This window comes from Cucurbita pepo, chromosome LG04 (genome assembly GCF_002806865.2).
Source record: "Cucurbita pepo subsp. pepo cultivar mu-cu-16 chromosome LG04, ASM280686v2, whole genome shotgun sequence".
Lineage (NCBI taxonomy): Eukaryota > Viridiplantae > Streptophyta > Magnoliopsida > Cucurbitales > Cucurbitaceae > Cucurbita > Cucurbita pepo.
In genome coordinates, this window is record NC_036641.1 from 7,984,536 (window position 1) to 7,998,501 (window position 13,966).

Consider the following 13,966-nt stretch of genomic DNA (forward strand, 5'->3'; position numbering starts at 1 on the left):
GGTATGACTATAAAATAAAATAAATCCAATTATATCCGCTCTAAAATTAAGCAATTCTATGATACGTTACATTGTAGCACCGGACATGAAAGCTTTCTTTATCAACATTCACACGTGTTTCATTCTCTATCGGAAATAACTCAAACTCACTGCTCGCAGAACTTATCTGCTTTAACCTATTACGTCTTATATTCTTTATGTGAAATAACTCAAACTCACCGCTCGCAGAACTTATCTGCTTTAACCCATTACGTCTTTTTTTAAACGCGTTTGCTAGGAAGAAGTTTTGACACGAGAGCTAGAATCTCACGGTATCATTTTAGAATCTCAACTAAATAAAAATAGAATTAATAAAATAATGAAATGGTGAATATTTTACTTAAAATGCACAAAGAAGGAATATGATTGGTGACACGTGTCATTTTTCGGTTGCCCCGTTGGTTTTTCCTCGAAAGCAATAAAGTAAACAAAGTAAGGTTTCATGATAAAAAAAAAAAGAAAAAAAAAAGAAAATAGTTTTTTTTAGGGGAGGGGACATAAAGGGTAATTAAACTGAAAAGGTAAGGGCAATCTGGTAGCTGACGTCACCGCGACAGCAACACGCACTACATCACAGCCCAACCATACCCCACCACCTGTCCACACAACGACAGTTACCACTCCCTCCACCTCTTCGATACCGACAAATTTATATATTTTTTCCCATTATCTAATTTATAATTTTAGTTTTTTAATTTTTATTTTTTGTAATATATTTTTGACTATTTTTTAATTATTTTATTTATTTAGTTAATCTATTTGGTGTTTATAGAAAATGTAAAAAAAAAAAAAAAAAGCGACAATTTTGAGAGGTTAAAATTGTAATTTTAACACAAAAAAAAAAAAGCCGTAGTGGTACTTTATGTAAATAATGGGATTTCTGAGGCTATTTTGGGAAACTCACATTTTCTCCTTGTCTTCTTTTTATGGCGGACATCACCGGAGCTGCTGCGCTTTTCTCGCAGAGAGTGATTACGAGAGAAAATTTGCAGAGGCGAAGTGAAAGAGAAAGAAGAAAGAAGAACAGAACATACCCACTTCCATATCCTTAAACAAATCCCATTTTCATCTCATTTCACTGAAAAAGAACCCATCAGGACTCACTCACTCTCCGATTCACAAACGGGCTTCCCCTGTTCTTCTCGGAGTTTGATTCCCACTTCATTTTTCCGTCTCTGGAGCTCAGAAATGGAGCAGATCATGGCAGTCTACAAGATTCAGACCTGTGGGATAGTGTAGGTTTTTCAGCAGAAACCGGTTTTCGCTGGTTCTGCTCTGTTTCACTTTCATTACACCCTTTTCTCCCTTTCTCTCAAGCTTTCGGCTCGCCGGAGCATGGCTTGCCGTAGAAAAATTGTGGGAAATCTTGACCCAGAAAGGAAAAGAAGTGGTGGTTTGAGAACGAAGCAGGCGGGGAGAGGATCGTGCCGGGGAAGTTAGAAATTACGAATGAAAAAATCGAAAATAGCTTGGGAAATGTTCTATCTCTCCGGCGCTTGACCATTTTAACTTCTTGGTCTCTACTGTTTCGTGCATGTTTCTATCGGATTTGGAAGAAATTTTCAAAGCTTTGAAGATAACAAAAGATTGGGTTCGAGCTCTGTTTTTGTAGCTATGGGGTTTCTTCTTAAAGAGACACTCAAAGCTCTTTGTGGTTCGAATCAATGGTCTTATGCTGTGTTCTGGAAGATCGGCTGCCAAAACCCCAAGTAAGATTCATTCTCTTCAACCCCATGAAATCCCATCTTTCCCTTTTAAGAATGATGGGATCTGGGTTTGTCAATCCCTAAAAGTGGGATGTTCATTAATTAGCTTTGGATTTATGTTTCTTTCATAGCTTTGGAAGTAGAATGGTAGTTAACTAGCTAGATCCACATGATTGGTTGAAGCAGACTGTTAGATATCTGTTCTTGTTCGGTTGTCACTGACTGAAGCATCATTTTCTCTTGTTCTTCTATGAATTGATAGCCAATTATTTTGGAGTTGCAGGCTTCTGATATGGGAAGAATGCCATTACCAGCTCTTGCCCAGCTTTGAGTCTTCTGGTAATGGGAGTTCCAAATTATTACCCCTTGAGGACTGGGAAGGATGTTCATCCATGCAACAGGCGAATCAAGTGGAGGGCAAACTTTTTTCACTAATGAAACAAATGATGTGTAGTAAACAGATCAGTCTAGTAGGTGAAGGGTAAGAAGCTTGCAGATCTCAGTTACTTTTTCTTTCAGTTCTAGTTTTATATGAACATGGTATGCACATTTGTTCGTTTTCAGGATTGTCGGGCGAGCTGCGTTTACGGGAAAGCATCAGTGGATTCTGTCGAGCGATTCTACAAGAGATGCCTATCCACCAGAGGTATATTCATTGTCTTGCTGCATCATTTGCTGTTCATGAAGTCATTGGAATCATGCAGAAATGGGATTCTTGGCGATTTCTTGTTTTTTAGGTTTTGATTGTTTTGGTATGTGTTTCCAGGTTCTTAATGAGTTGCACCAACAATTTCTTGCTGGGATGCAGGTTTGATCATTTTGTTACATTATCCTTTCCCTGTGAATGAAACTGTTTCCTCTAGTAGTTCTATGAACAGCTTTTGTGTCTTGTTTGCAGACCATTGCTGTTATTCCTGTTCTTCCTCATGGAGTGGTGCAACTGGGCTCGTTCTTTGCTGTGAGTACCTTTACCAATGCGCATGTTACCAAATTTTATGTACATGGTTCTAATAGTTTGAGAATTTATGTGTAATGGCCCGAGCCTACTCCTAGAAGATCTTGTCCTCTTTTGAGTTTTCCCTTTTGGGCTTCTCCTAAAGGGTTTTAAAACGCGTCGGCTAAGGAAAGGTTTCTACACCTCGTATAAAGAATGTTTCGTTCTCCTCCCCAACCAATGTGGGATCTCACAATCCACCGCCCTTCGGGGTCCAGCCTCCTCACTGACACTCGTTCCCTTTTCCAATCATTGTAGGACCCCCCAATCCGCCTCTGCCTTGTGTCCACCCCCTTCAAGGCTCAGCTTCCTTGTTGACACACCGCCTTGTGTCCACCCCCTTCGAGGCTCAGCCTCCTCACTGGCACACCGCCTTATGTCCACCCCTTTTGGGGCTCATGGCACACCGTCTCGTGTCCACCTCCTTCGGGGCTCAGTGTCCTCGTTGGCACACTGCCTCGTGTCCACTCCCTTCGGGGTCTAGCGTCCTTGCTGGCACACTGCCTCATGTCCACCCCCTTCGAGGCTCAACCTCCTAGCTGACACACCGCTTTGTGTCCACCCCCTTCGAGACTCAGCCTCCTCGCTGGCACACTGCCTTATGTCCACCCCTTTTGGGGCTCATGGCACACCGTCTAGTGTGCACCCCCTTCGGGGCTCAGTGTCCTCGTTGGCACACTGCCTCGTGTCCACCCCCTTCGGGGCTCAGCATCCTCCCTAGCACACCGCCTCGTGTCCACCTCCTTCGGGGCTCAACCTCCTTGTTGGCACACCGCCTCGTGTCCACCTCCTTCGGGGCTTAGCCTCCTCATTGGCACATTGCCCGGTGTCTGGCTCTGATACCATTTATAACGGCCTAAGCCCACCATTAGCAGATATTGTCCTCTATGGGCCATTTGGACTTCCCCTCAAAGTTTTTAAAACGCGTATGCTAGAGAGAGGTTTCCACACCCTTATAAAGAATGCTTCGTTCTCCTCCCAACCGATGTAGGATCTCACATTATCAGTCTTTTTTATTACATCTCGTATTAGCTTAATGTTTGTGTGTTTTACTCATCATATTTCCAAGTTCCTTTACTGATTTGCTCTAATTGCTCCTTCAGATCATGGAGAACTTGATGTTTATAAACAAAGTGAAGAGTTTGATACTGCATTTAGGATCTGTACCTGGTGCTCTTCTTTCTGAGAATTATAATGGAAAAGATCCAGTTGAGAAAATAGGTGTGCCTGTGACTTTAGGAATGGCTGGACGTACAGACCCTTCTCAAAGTTGCAGTGTGATTAAACCCTTGTTGGTGAATGAGAATTGCAACCTGCCAAACAACTCATTGCTACCTTCTACGTCTGGTCCGCCTTCTAATTTTCTGTTACGAGAGAATTGGCCTAATCATCTTGCTGCTTCTTCAACACCACAAAATCCATACTCGACCCAAGCTTTCGCCGTGTCTCATCAAAATCTCAGTCTGCCAAACGTTACTCAAGTGATGAAGTCGAATCTCCCTTCAAGCGACAATTTGGAGTATGGACGTGCTCGAGCTGAAGTGATTCTCCCAAATCCCGAGGCACGGATGAACCAGCAGGCTTCTTCTACTTCTTTTTATAGCTCCCAACATGGTGTCATTCCATCATCTGCTGGCCATAGCAGCCTGAAACTAGTTGGAAATCCGAATCGTTCTGCTGTTTATGTTCAGCAAGGTGCTTATAACTGCTTAAATCCATCAAATAGTTGTAACTTGTCTCAACTGGTGGCACATGAAAATAGTTCTCTGACCACCAATCATCCGTTAGTCGAAAGCAGACGGTCCAACGAAAAGAAAAATAGTTCTTCAAAGCCATTTTCAGTTTGTAATGACCGCCGAGCAACTGAGAAAAGTGTATATGGAGTTGAGCAAGCTGGAATAGAGGTACAAAATGCTCTCAAATCCAAGACTGAGGAGGTTTCTAAATCGGGTCGGGTAGATCGTTCAGTTACAACCGAGCGACTGTCACTCGAGAAGCTAGCTCCATCAGAGTCAAATAGAGATAATGATTTATTCGAAGCGCTTAATACTACATGGACTCAACTAGAGACTGCCATGTCCTTGAATGAGTACATGCCTTGTCTTGCTAATGAGTACTCAAGCCATTTTATTAGTGGATTTGAGAGCCCAAAACTCCCACAAATTAAGAACAAACAAACATGTTCTTTACCTTCTTCAGGTGATGACTTGTTTGATATTCTAGGTGTGGAGTATAAGAACAAATTACTCACTGGCAACTGGAATGAAGACAGGAAGAACTCTGATGCATCTCAGATAATGAACGCGCTCGAGGCTGGATCAAGTTCAAACGTCTCGTCTATGTGTGAAAAGATATCAAAATCTGGAATCAATCCCATGACAGCCTCTGACCATCTCTTGGATGCTGTAGTATCCAGAGGCCACTCTGCAGATGATAGCACTTCTTGTAGGACGACATTGACTAAAATCAGTAGCTCCTCTGGTCCGAGTAGCTCGGTTTATGGACAGCCAAATGCATCCAATCTCATGCAGGGGGGAGTTTTTGGCGTCCCCAAGTCCTTAGATATGGCAAATTGCTCTCAAAGTTCTTCAGTATATGGATCTCAAATCAGTTCATGGGTTGAACCAGGCGATAACTTGAAGCGTGACAGTAGTGTGTCGACAGCCTATTCTAAGAGGCCTGATGAAGTTAACAAATCGAGTCGTAAAAGGCTTAAACCTGGAGAGAATCCTAGACCGAGGCCGAAAGATCGCCAGATGATACAAGATCGTGTAAAGGAGTTGCGGGAGATCGTGCCAAATGGAGCAAAAGTAAATCCTTTTACATATATATATCTGTGATTCTAATGAACTGTCACTAATTTTGTGTCAATTTCTTTCAACAGTGTAGCATAGATGCATTACTTGAAAAAACCATCAAGCATATGCTTTTCCTGCAAAGTGTTACAAAGCATGCTGATAAGTTGAAACAGACCGGAGAGTCGAAGGTATCGGTATTGTTAACCGTTCTCTTATCGCCCGATATTATATTTTGTTTCTCTATGGAAATATTTTGACAGTTTTTTAGTGAAGAGTGTTGAGAGCTTGTAATCATGGTTGAGAGTTTTGTTACAGATCACGAGCAAAGAAGGCGGACTCTTTCTTAAAGACAACTTTGAGGGTGGGGCAACGTGGGCGTTTGAGGTTGGTTCGCAAACTATGGTTTGTCCTATCATAGTCGAGGATTTGAATCCGCCACGTCAGATGCTTGTGGAGGTAGGCCTTCCATTTGAACTATATATAATGTTGAAGCTCTCCAGTTAGTTTGTAATTTGTATGGTTTATAATGACATGTTCATGTTGTTTTTGTGGCAGATGCTTTGTGAGGAGAGGGGTTTCTTTTTGGAAATAGCTGATTTGATCCGTGGAATGGGATTGACCATACTGAAGGGAGTGATGGAGACACGAGATGACAAGATATGGGCGCGGTTTGCTGTCGAGGTATGTCAAGAACATGGTATTGGTGTTGTAGTAGTTGTGAAGTAATCCTCTGGGAGGTCCCATATCGGTTGGAGAGGGGAACGAAGCATTCCTTATAAGGGTGTGGAAACCTCTCTCCAGTAGACGCGTTTTAAAACCGTGAGGCTGATGGCGATACGTAATGGGCCAAAGCAAACAATATTTGCTAGTAATGGGCTTGGGTTGTTACAAATGGTATTGGTCCAAACAACGGGCGGGGTGCTAGTGAGGATGCTGGGCCCCAAGGGGGGTGGATTGTGAGGTCCTACATCGGTTGGAGAGGGAACGAAACATTCCTTATAAGGGTGTGGAAATCTCTCCCTAGTAGACACGTTTTAAAACCGTGAGGCTAACGGCGATACGTAACGGGCCAAAACAAACAATATCTTTTAGTAGTGGGCTTGGGTTGTTACAAATAGCATCAGTCCAAACATTGGGCAGGGTGCTAGCGAGGACGCTGGGCCCCAAGGGGGGTGGATTGTGAGGTCCTACATCGGTTGGAGAAGGTAACGAAACATTTCTTATAAGGGTGTGGAAACCTCTCCCTAGTAGACATGTTTTTAAATCGTGAGGTTGACGGCGATACATAACGGGCCATAGGAGACAATATCTGCTAGTAGTGGGCTTGGACTGTTACAAATGGTATCATATTTGACATCGGGCGGTGTGCCATCGAGGACGCTAGGCCTGAAGGGAGGTGGGCTAGGCCTGAAGGGAGGTGGATTGTGAGGTCCCATATCGGTTGGAGAGGGGAACGAAACATTCCTTACAAGAGTGTAGAAACTTCTCTCTAGTAGACGCGTTTTAAAACTGTAAGACTACTAGCGATACGTAACGGATTAAAGCAGTCAATATCTGTTAACAATTTTTTACTAAAGGGAGAGAACATGATTGTGTATATAGACAGCTAAAATCTTTAGTCAAAATAACTGAGCCAATTTGCTTTACTTTTACAGGCTAACAGGGACGTGACTCGAATGGAGATATTCATGTCGCTCGTTCACCTGTTAGAGCAGACGCTTAAAGGCAACGTGTCGATGGCAAACGCGATAGATAACAGCCATATGATCGTCCACAACTCCTTCCCCCAGTCGACCCCAATCGCTGCAACTGGCAGGCCTGGTAGCTTGCAGTGAGCAGCTTGCTGCCTGCCCTTCAAGTTCTCGTGGGGACGTTGAGAGTGAGCGGCGATATCGCTCGCTATGACTAACATGTTTCCAGTGTTCCAAGGTCTGTGGTTGTTCTAACCTTTTGGCTTGATCTATCACTCAACAGTTATTAAATCATAGTTGTAATTTGGCACTGAACTCAGTATTAGAAGGGAAGATTTGTTTAGTTTATTTTAGGAGTGTGTTATTTTCTCCATGAATGTATAATTGTTTTGATCAAATTGGGGCTGCTGTTCGCTCTTTCAAGCCATCTAGTAGGGGTAGAGTATTAGTCCTTTTATCCACTTGAAATGTTAATTGTAAAAGGTCATAAATTATGTTGTGGTTGAAACTTAGTAACGTGGGTTAAGCAACCGAGTTACGAGACATTTTTTTATAAAAGTATGGAAACCTCTCTCTAGTGGATACGTTTGAAGACCGTGAGACTGACGGCGATATGTAATGGGTTAAAGCGGATAATATCTGTTAATGATGATCAGGAGCTGTTACGAGAGACTAGCGACCAATATTTTATTAAATGCATGTAGTTAATCAACATGATCTAACAGGACATTCAATTTACTAGTACAACAAAGCGTTTGAATATGACATGATATAGTTTACAAATAGTTGACACAAAATGACAAAGGGTTCATGTAAAGCGTAAATATGGGAGACCAAGACACAGATTTATCTTGTCCCTATAGCCTCGCCTTGACCGTTCCATCTAGACTTCATCTGAAAAGATTAAAATACCATGGATGAGTATAAAAATACTTAATAAGTAGGTTACTTTCATGGTAGCTGAAGGAAGCAGGGTGACATCCAAGGGTGCGATCACGATGAGTGGCGTGAATGTCGTAGGAGTTGAGTCCGAAGATTCAAGGGAGCACTGGAACAACTCGCTGGTTACTAAAGGAAGCAGGGTGACTTTCATGGGTGCGACCACGATTAATGATTGTGAATGTCGTAGGAGTGGAGTTAGAAGATTCAAGGGAACATTGGAACAACTCGCTGGTTGCTAAAGGAAGCAGGGTGACTTCCATGGGTGTGACTCAGAAGACTTAAGGGAGCGCTGAAACAACTCAAAACTTTGAGCTTTAGAGACTACATCTGCAAAACAGGGGGAGGAGTGAGAGCCATTTGAGAAGTAGAAAAAGTTGAATAATCGGTGCTGAGTCCACCAAGAAACCAGTGCACCTTATTAATGTCCTCGACGAGTCTGTCAATGCATGAAGTCCGTCACATATTGTTTAAAGGTACGGGCATACTCAACAACAAGTTTGGTGTCGCATTCATCAGCTGCAAGTCATCCTTAAGTCTCAGTTCACGGGCTTTTGAATGACGGCTAAACGTAGTCTCCAACGTGAGCCAAACGTCACGTGCAGTGGAGAGACCAACAGCGACAATGACTTCCTCGGTAAGAGAGGAGAGTAGGAGACAGAGAAGTTGTTGATTAGTTGCTTTCCACGCAAAATATGTGGTGTTGGGTGTTCGAGAGGCTTGTGGTTCAAAGCGAGGTGGTGAAATAAAGTTCCATTAACGTAGCCTAGCATGTCTCGACTCTGAGAGCAGTTGACTTGGTAAATTAAAGGAGCACTCGTACCATGAGAATATTTGCTAAAACTATCGCACCTAAATGGTGCTGAACGGAAAGTTCTCTATTTATAATCATTTGATATTAGCAATCAAATATGATAAATCATAATTGAAAACTAAATATCCTTAAGATATATCAACAACCCTTAGGACGTAGCCCATGATTAATACACTATTTTTATCTGTATTACTAAAAGTAAGTTATTTTGTGCACATCACGACATGTGCGTTCTTTGGATGAGTATCGATGCGACTCCTTAGACATTGCTTACATTTTGGTGCTACCTTGGCTGAATGGTGTCGTACACATCAATTTCTTTGGCTTCAAATAGGCTCGTTCGAATTTTATGTTTCCAGCTCCAACTTGAACTTGATTCGATGACGATTAGACTCTACAATCCAACAACAAAAAAGAAGATTCTCACAGTAAAATATTTGAAGATGGAAAAGACATAAAGTAAAATTAGATTAACCATGTTCATGCTTTACAGTCATATAGATTGTTCCAAAATGAATTACATGAGGACATAAAATCATCTGTCAAAGTAGAGGTACATATTCAATCCAAACATATCAACATATTCTACTTCCAATGCCCTATCCATTGCTAACACTACATGCACCTCTCATCTCAATTTCAAACTAACCTAAGCTTCATTCTTTATTTTTATCTTTTGATATCTTTTGAAACGATTTTGAACCGTTACATAATTAAGGCTACTTGCATCACGCTCTCGACATTTCAACAATAATATGATATACGTGTAAAAACTTTAGTAGGAAGGCAAGCGTGAGAAATTTTACCAGCCAACTGTTATATTTTACTGAATTCTCAAATTTTATAGGGTGTAAACTAGAGGAGAAGTTTTATTCTTCTTCGTTTTACGATATCAAACTTCAAAATTTTTATTCCCACTCGTTCCTTCTTGGCCTTTGCCTAAATCAACTAGTAAGAGTGTTTGTAGGTTAGGTCGAGATATTTTTAGACCCAACTCAACCCAACTATGAATTTTTTGGGTTAGACTGGTTCGGGTTATCCAGGTCATTTATTCAACCCAACCCTACCCATACGATTGTACAAACGTTATTAAGTTGGGTTGATCAGATTTTTTAACACTTCTATCGACGAGTCTTTTTAAAAACTAATTTGGGCATGCATTGAGCGTTGGTGAATCGAGAATAAAGAGAGATTTATGCCAATGAATTTGGGGTAGATATTACATTATGCAATGAAAAAAAAAAAGAATCAAAATAGATATTTGATATCGTAAAGAATAAACAGATCAACCCTGATAAGCATGGAGACACTTGAGGGAAGTGACATTGTGATGTAGAAAAGTAAGAATGGTTTAGAACAAAATCAAGAGATGTGAAAGTTTTAGAACATTTGAATGATGGGGTTTCCATTCAATGGTTTAGATTGCCAAAGATTAAATAGGGAAAATCTTTATAGTTGAGTTGTTTGTATCAACATGACATAGACCGACTAGGATCGTCACCAAATTTATGCTATCGTCGTTTTAGAACTCCGAGAAAAGCCTACCCGGATTATATATGTATACATACACAATAAAATGTAATGTAGATTGGAGAGACCTAAACCTATTCAAAATTGGGTCATCTAGCTTGTGTCTGTTCGTGTGAGATCCCATATCGGTTGGAGAGGGGAACAGAGTATTGCTTATAAGGGTGTGGAAACATCTCCCTAATAGACGCGTTTTAAAACTGTCAGGCTAACAGTGATACGTAATGGGCCAAAGCGTATCTGCTAGCGGTGAGCTTAAGCTCTTACAAATGGTACTAGAGTCAGACACTGGACGGTGTGCCAGTGAGGACGCTAGGTGTCACAATCGTGTTTTCAAGCATGACCGTGGCACTGGGCCCTCAAGGGAGTGGATTGTGAGATTCCACATTGGTTGGAGAGAGGAATGAAGCATTGCGCTTATAAGGGTGTGGAAACCTCTCCCTAACAGACGCATTTTGAAATTGTGAGGCTAACGGCGATACGTAACGAGCCAAAGCATATCTACTAGCGGTGGGCTTGAGCTATTATAAATGGTATCAGAGTTAGACACTGAGCAGTGCGTCGTCAGTGAGGACGCTAGGCTCTCAAGGGAGTGGATTATGAGATCTCACATCGGTTGTAGAAGAGAACGAAAACATTGCTTATAAGGGTATGGAAACCTCTCCCTAACAGACGCGCTTTAAAACCATGAGACTGACGACAATACGTAACGAACCAAAGTGGACTAGCAGTGGGTTTAGACTGTTAGAGTCCGAAATATTGAACAATACTTATTAGAGGTGAACTTAGGCTATTACCGTCCGAAATATGATCATCCGATCATCTAGCATGTAACGTACATGTCTTTGAATGTGGGACAAACATTGTTAATTAGGTATGCATTTGAGATTTAAAAGAAATTTGACATCGAGGTGTAGAGCCATAATAAGAACAAGTTTAGCCAACAGTTAAAATCTGGTCGAGAATGTTTCCTCGTACTTCTCTTCAACATGTTCCTAATAAGTTTTGTTTTAATATAATCTTATATGAACAAATGTATAGGACAAAGTACAAAAGTGGAATATATTGTTAATACATACCAAAACATTGCTTCATAATTCATAAACTTAGTGCTCTTTGTAGCAAAAAAAAAACATTGTTGCAGTGAAGCTCTTCCCTTTCTTATATAAAAAGTAATTCCAGAGCTTCAAAACATAATTTTTGCTATAACTTTCAAATGGCATATTTTTGTAAGCCCTTTTCAACAACGCATGTGAGAAGATATTGTAGCTTGTTTCTCATTTGGCATCTTATTATTCTTACAAAATTCCAAAAAGGGTTGTATATATAAATATTATGACATCCGAGTAAAAGAAAGATTACATGAATGAGCTAAGATCTTATCCAAATGAGAGCGATCCTAAGGATAGTGTGTCTAAGAAAGACTTAAAAGAATGGGAAGTTAATTACTACATGTACTAACAACGTATACCTTCCTTTTCGATGATTTAATCATAAGAACTCCGAAGTTAAGTGTTGTGAGATCCCACGTCGGTTTGAGAGAGGAACAAAGCATTCCTTACAAGGGCGTGAAAACTTCTCCCTAATAGACTTACTTTAAAAACCTTGAGGGAAAGTCCAAAATGGAAAGCTTAAAGAGGACAATATCTACTGGCGGTGGGCTTGAGCTGTTACAAATGGTATAAGAGCCAGGCACCGGGAGGTGTGCCAGTGTTAATGTTTGGCCTCCAAGTGGGGTGGATTGTGAGATCCCACATCGGTTGGAGAGGGGAAACGAAACATTTCTTATAAGGTTGTGGAAAAATCTCTCTAGTATTTTAAAAATCCAAAAGGGAAAGCTTAGAGAGTACAATATCTGCTAGCTAGCGGTGGGCTTGAGCTGTTATAAATGATATCAAAGCCAGGCACCCGGAGGTGTGCCAATGTTGACATTGGACCTCCAAGGGGAGTGGATTGTGAGATCCCACATTGGTTGGAGAGGGGAACGAAACATTCCTTATAACGGTGTGTTTTAAAAACTTGGAGAGAAAGTCCAAAGAGGACAATGAAAATTTTCTTAGCAAACATGTGAGTGAAGACAAAGCACAGTAACCATGTTACAGAGGATGCAAGGCAATGTCAGGACATACCGAAGCCGAGTTCTTATCCAAATCGTGAATCGTGAATGTGAGATGTTACATATATAATACACTGTTGTTATTTATTAAGTTATATTTGAAAAAACAATTCCCAAGTATCCTTAGATCAACAAGTTAAATGAATGAAATATTTGAGAAAAGAGAACCTTGAAGGACATTATATAGAAGATGGACGGCCAAAAACAAAACCAGCTAAAAAGGACATTAGGAAAATGTGAAGGGAGGCATATAGACAAAGCTGGTTGGCAAAAGCAGCTGAGTTTTTGATGCCTCACCAGATTTTGCAGAGGGCAACATGATCGATCACCAAGTTTCATGGAATCAGAATATGTCAAATGTTTGATTCTTTCTTGCAAACTTGTAATGATTTTTGTTCTCTTTTTTTCCCCTTTCAAGTTGGGATTCATCTGATTTCAAACCTCCTTTGTTCTATTAATTAATTTCCAACACAGAATATGAAAAAGTAATATGGGTTGGAAAGAAAACGGTACGATATTATTTTATCGAGTGTTTTTCTAGTTTCATTCCCAAAAACATTTGAGCTATACTCATGTTGATTGTTATAACGATTTAAATTAAGCTCAAGCTCACCACTAGTAGACTGCATCGATCCGTTATGTATCACCGTTAGTCTCATAGTTTTAAACGTGCTTGTTAGGAAAAAGTTTCTACATCTTTATAAAGAATGCTTTGTTTTCCTTTCCAACCAACGTGGGATTTCACAATCCACTCCCCTTAGAGACTCAACGTACTTGTTGGCACAGCACACAGTGTCTGACTCTGATACCATTTGTAACAGCCCAAGCTCAGTGCTCGTAGATATTGTCCGTTTTGACCTGTTACGTATCAATGTCAACCTCACAGTCTTAAAATGTACTTGTTCGGGAGAGGTTTTCACACCCTTATAAGAAATGTTTGGTTCCCCTCTCTAATCAATATGGGATCTTGCATAATCTCGCTCGAGTCGATATCAAACTCATAGACATAGAAATGTGAATGTGCTTACAATATCATTGCATTGAGACCCCTTTTCTATATATGTGTGAACCCCTCCAAATCTTAAAGCATTTTGTAAATGCTCAATGTTTTTGGGAATGAATATGGGTTGATCTGTGACTCTGATTGATTGGTCAGTTGTGTGATTAAAATAGATATGATCAACTTTATAAAAGTTGAGTTTCAATGGCTGAAATTGATACCATATGGTTAAGGAATATATGCAATTGAACATAACCCTATAACCAACAGGAAGAGCCCCTCACTAATGGCTACAAAAATCTTAACTTTAACTTTGCCTTTACCAGTCTAGTGAACAAATCT

The 13,966-nt window shown here is 40.7% G+C and overlaps 1 protein-coding gene across 1 annotated transcript; it reads left to right on the plus strand.

The window, feature by feature from the left end:
* Positions 1-981: 981 nt before the first annotated feature.
* On the plus strand, positions 982-7,805 carry LOC111793045 (transcription factor LHW-like). The gene is made up of 10 exons (XM_023674734.1): positions 982-1,748; positions 2,029-2,226; positions 2,310-2,391; positions 2,512-2,553; positions 2,644-2,703; positions 3,843-5,549; positions 5,624-5,725; positions 5,853-5,993; positions 6,093-6,218; positions 7,193-7,805. Exons 1-10 carry the CDS (start codon positions 1,654-1,656, stop codon positions 7,370-7,372), a joined length of 2,733 nt encoding a protein of 910 aa, XP_023530502.1. The 5' UTR covers positions 982-1,653; the 3' UTR covers positions 7,373-7,805.
* The last annotated feature ends 6,161 nt before the right edge of the window (positions 7,806-13,966 follow it).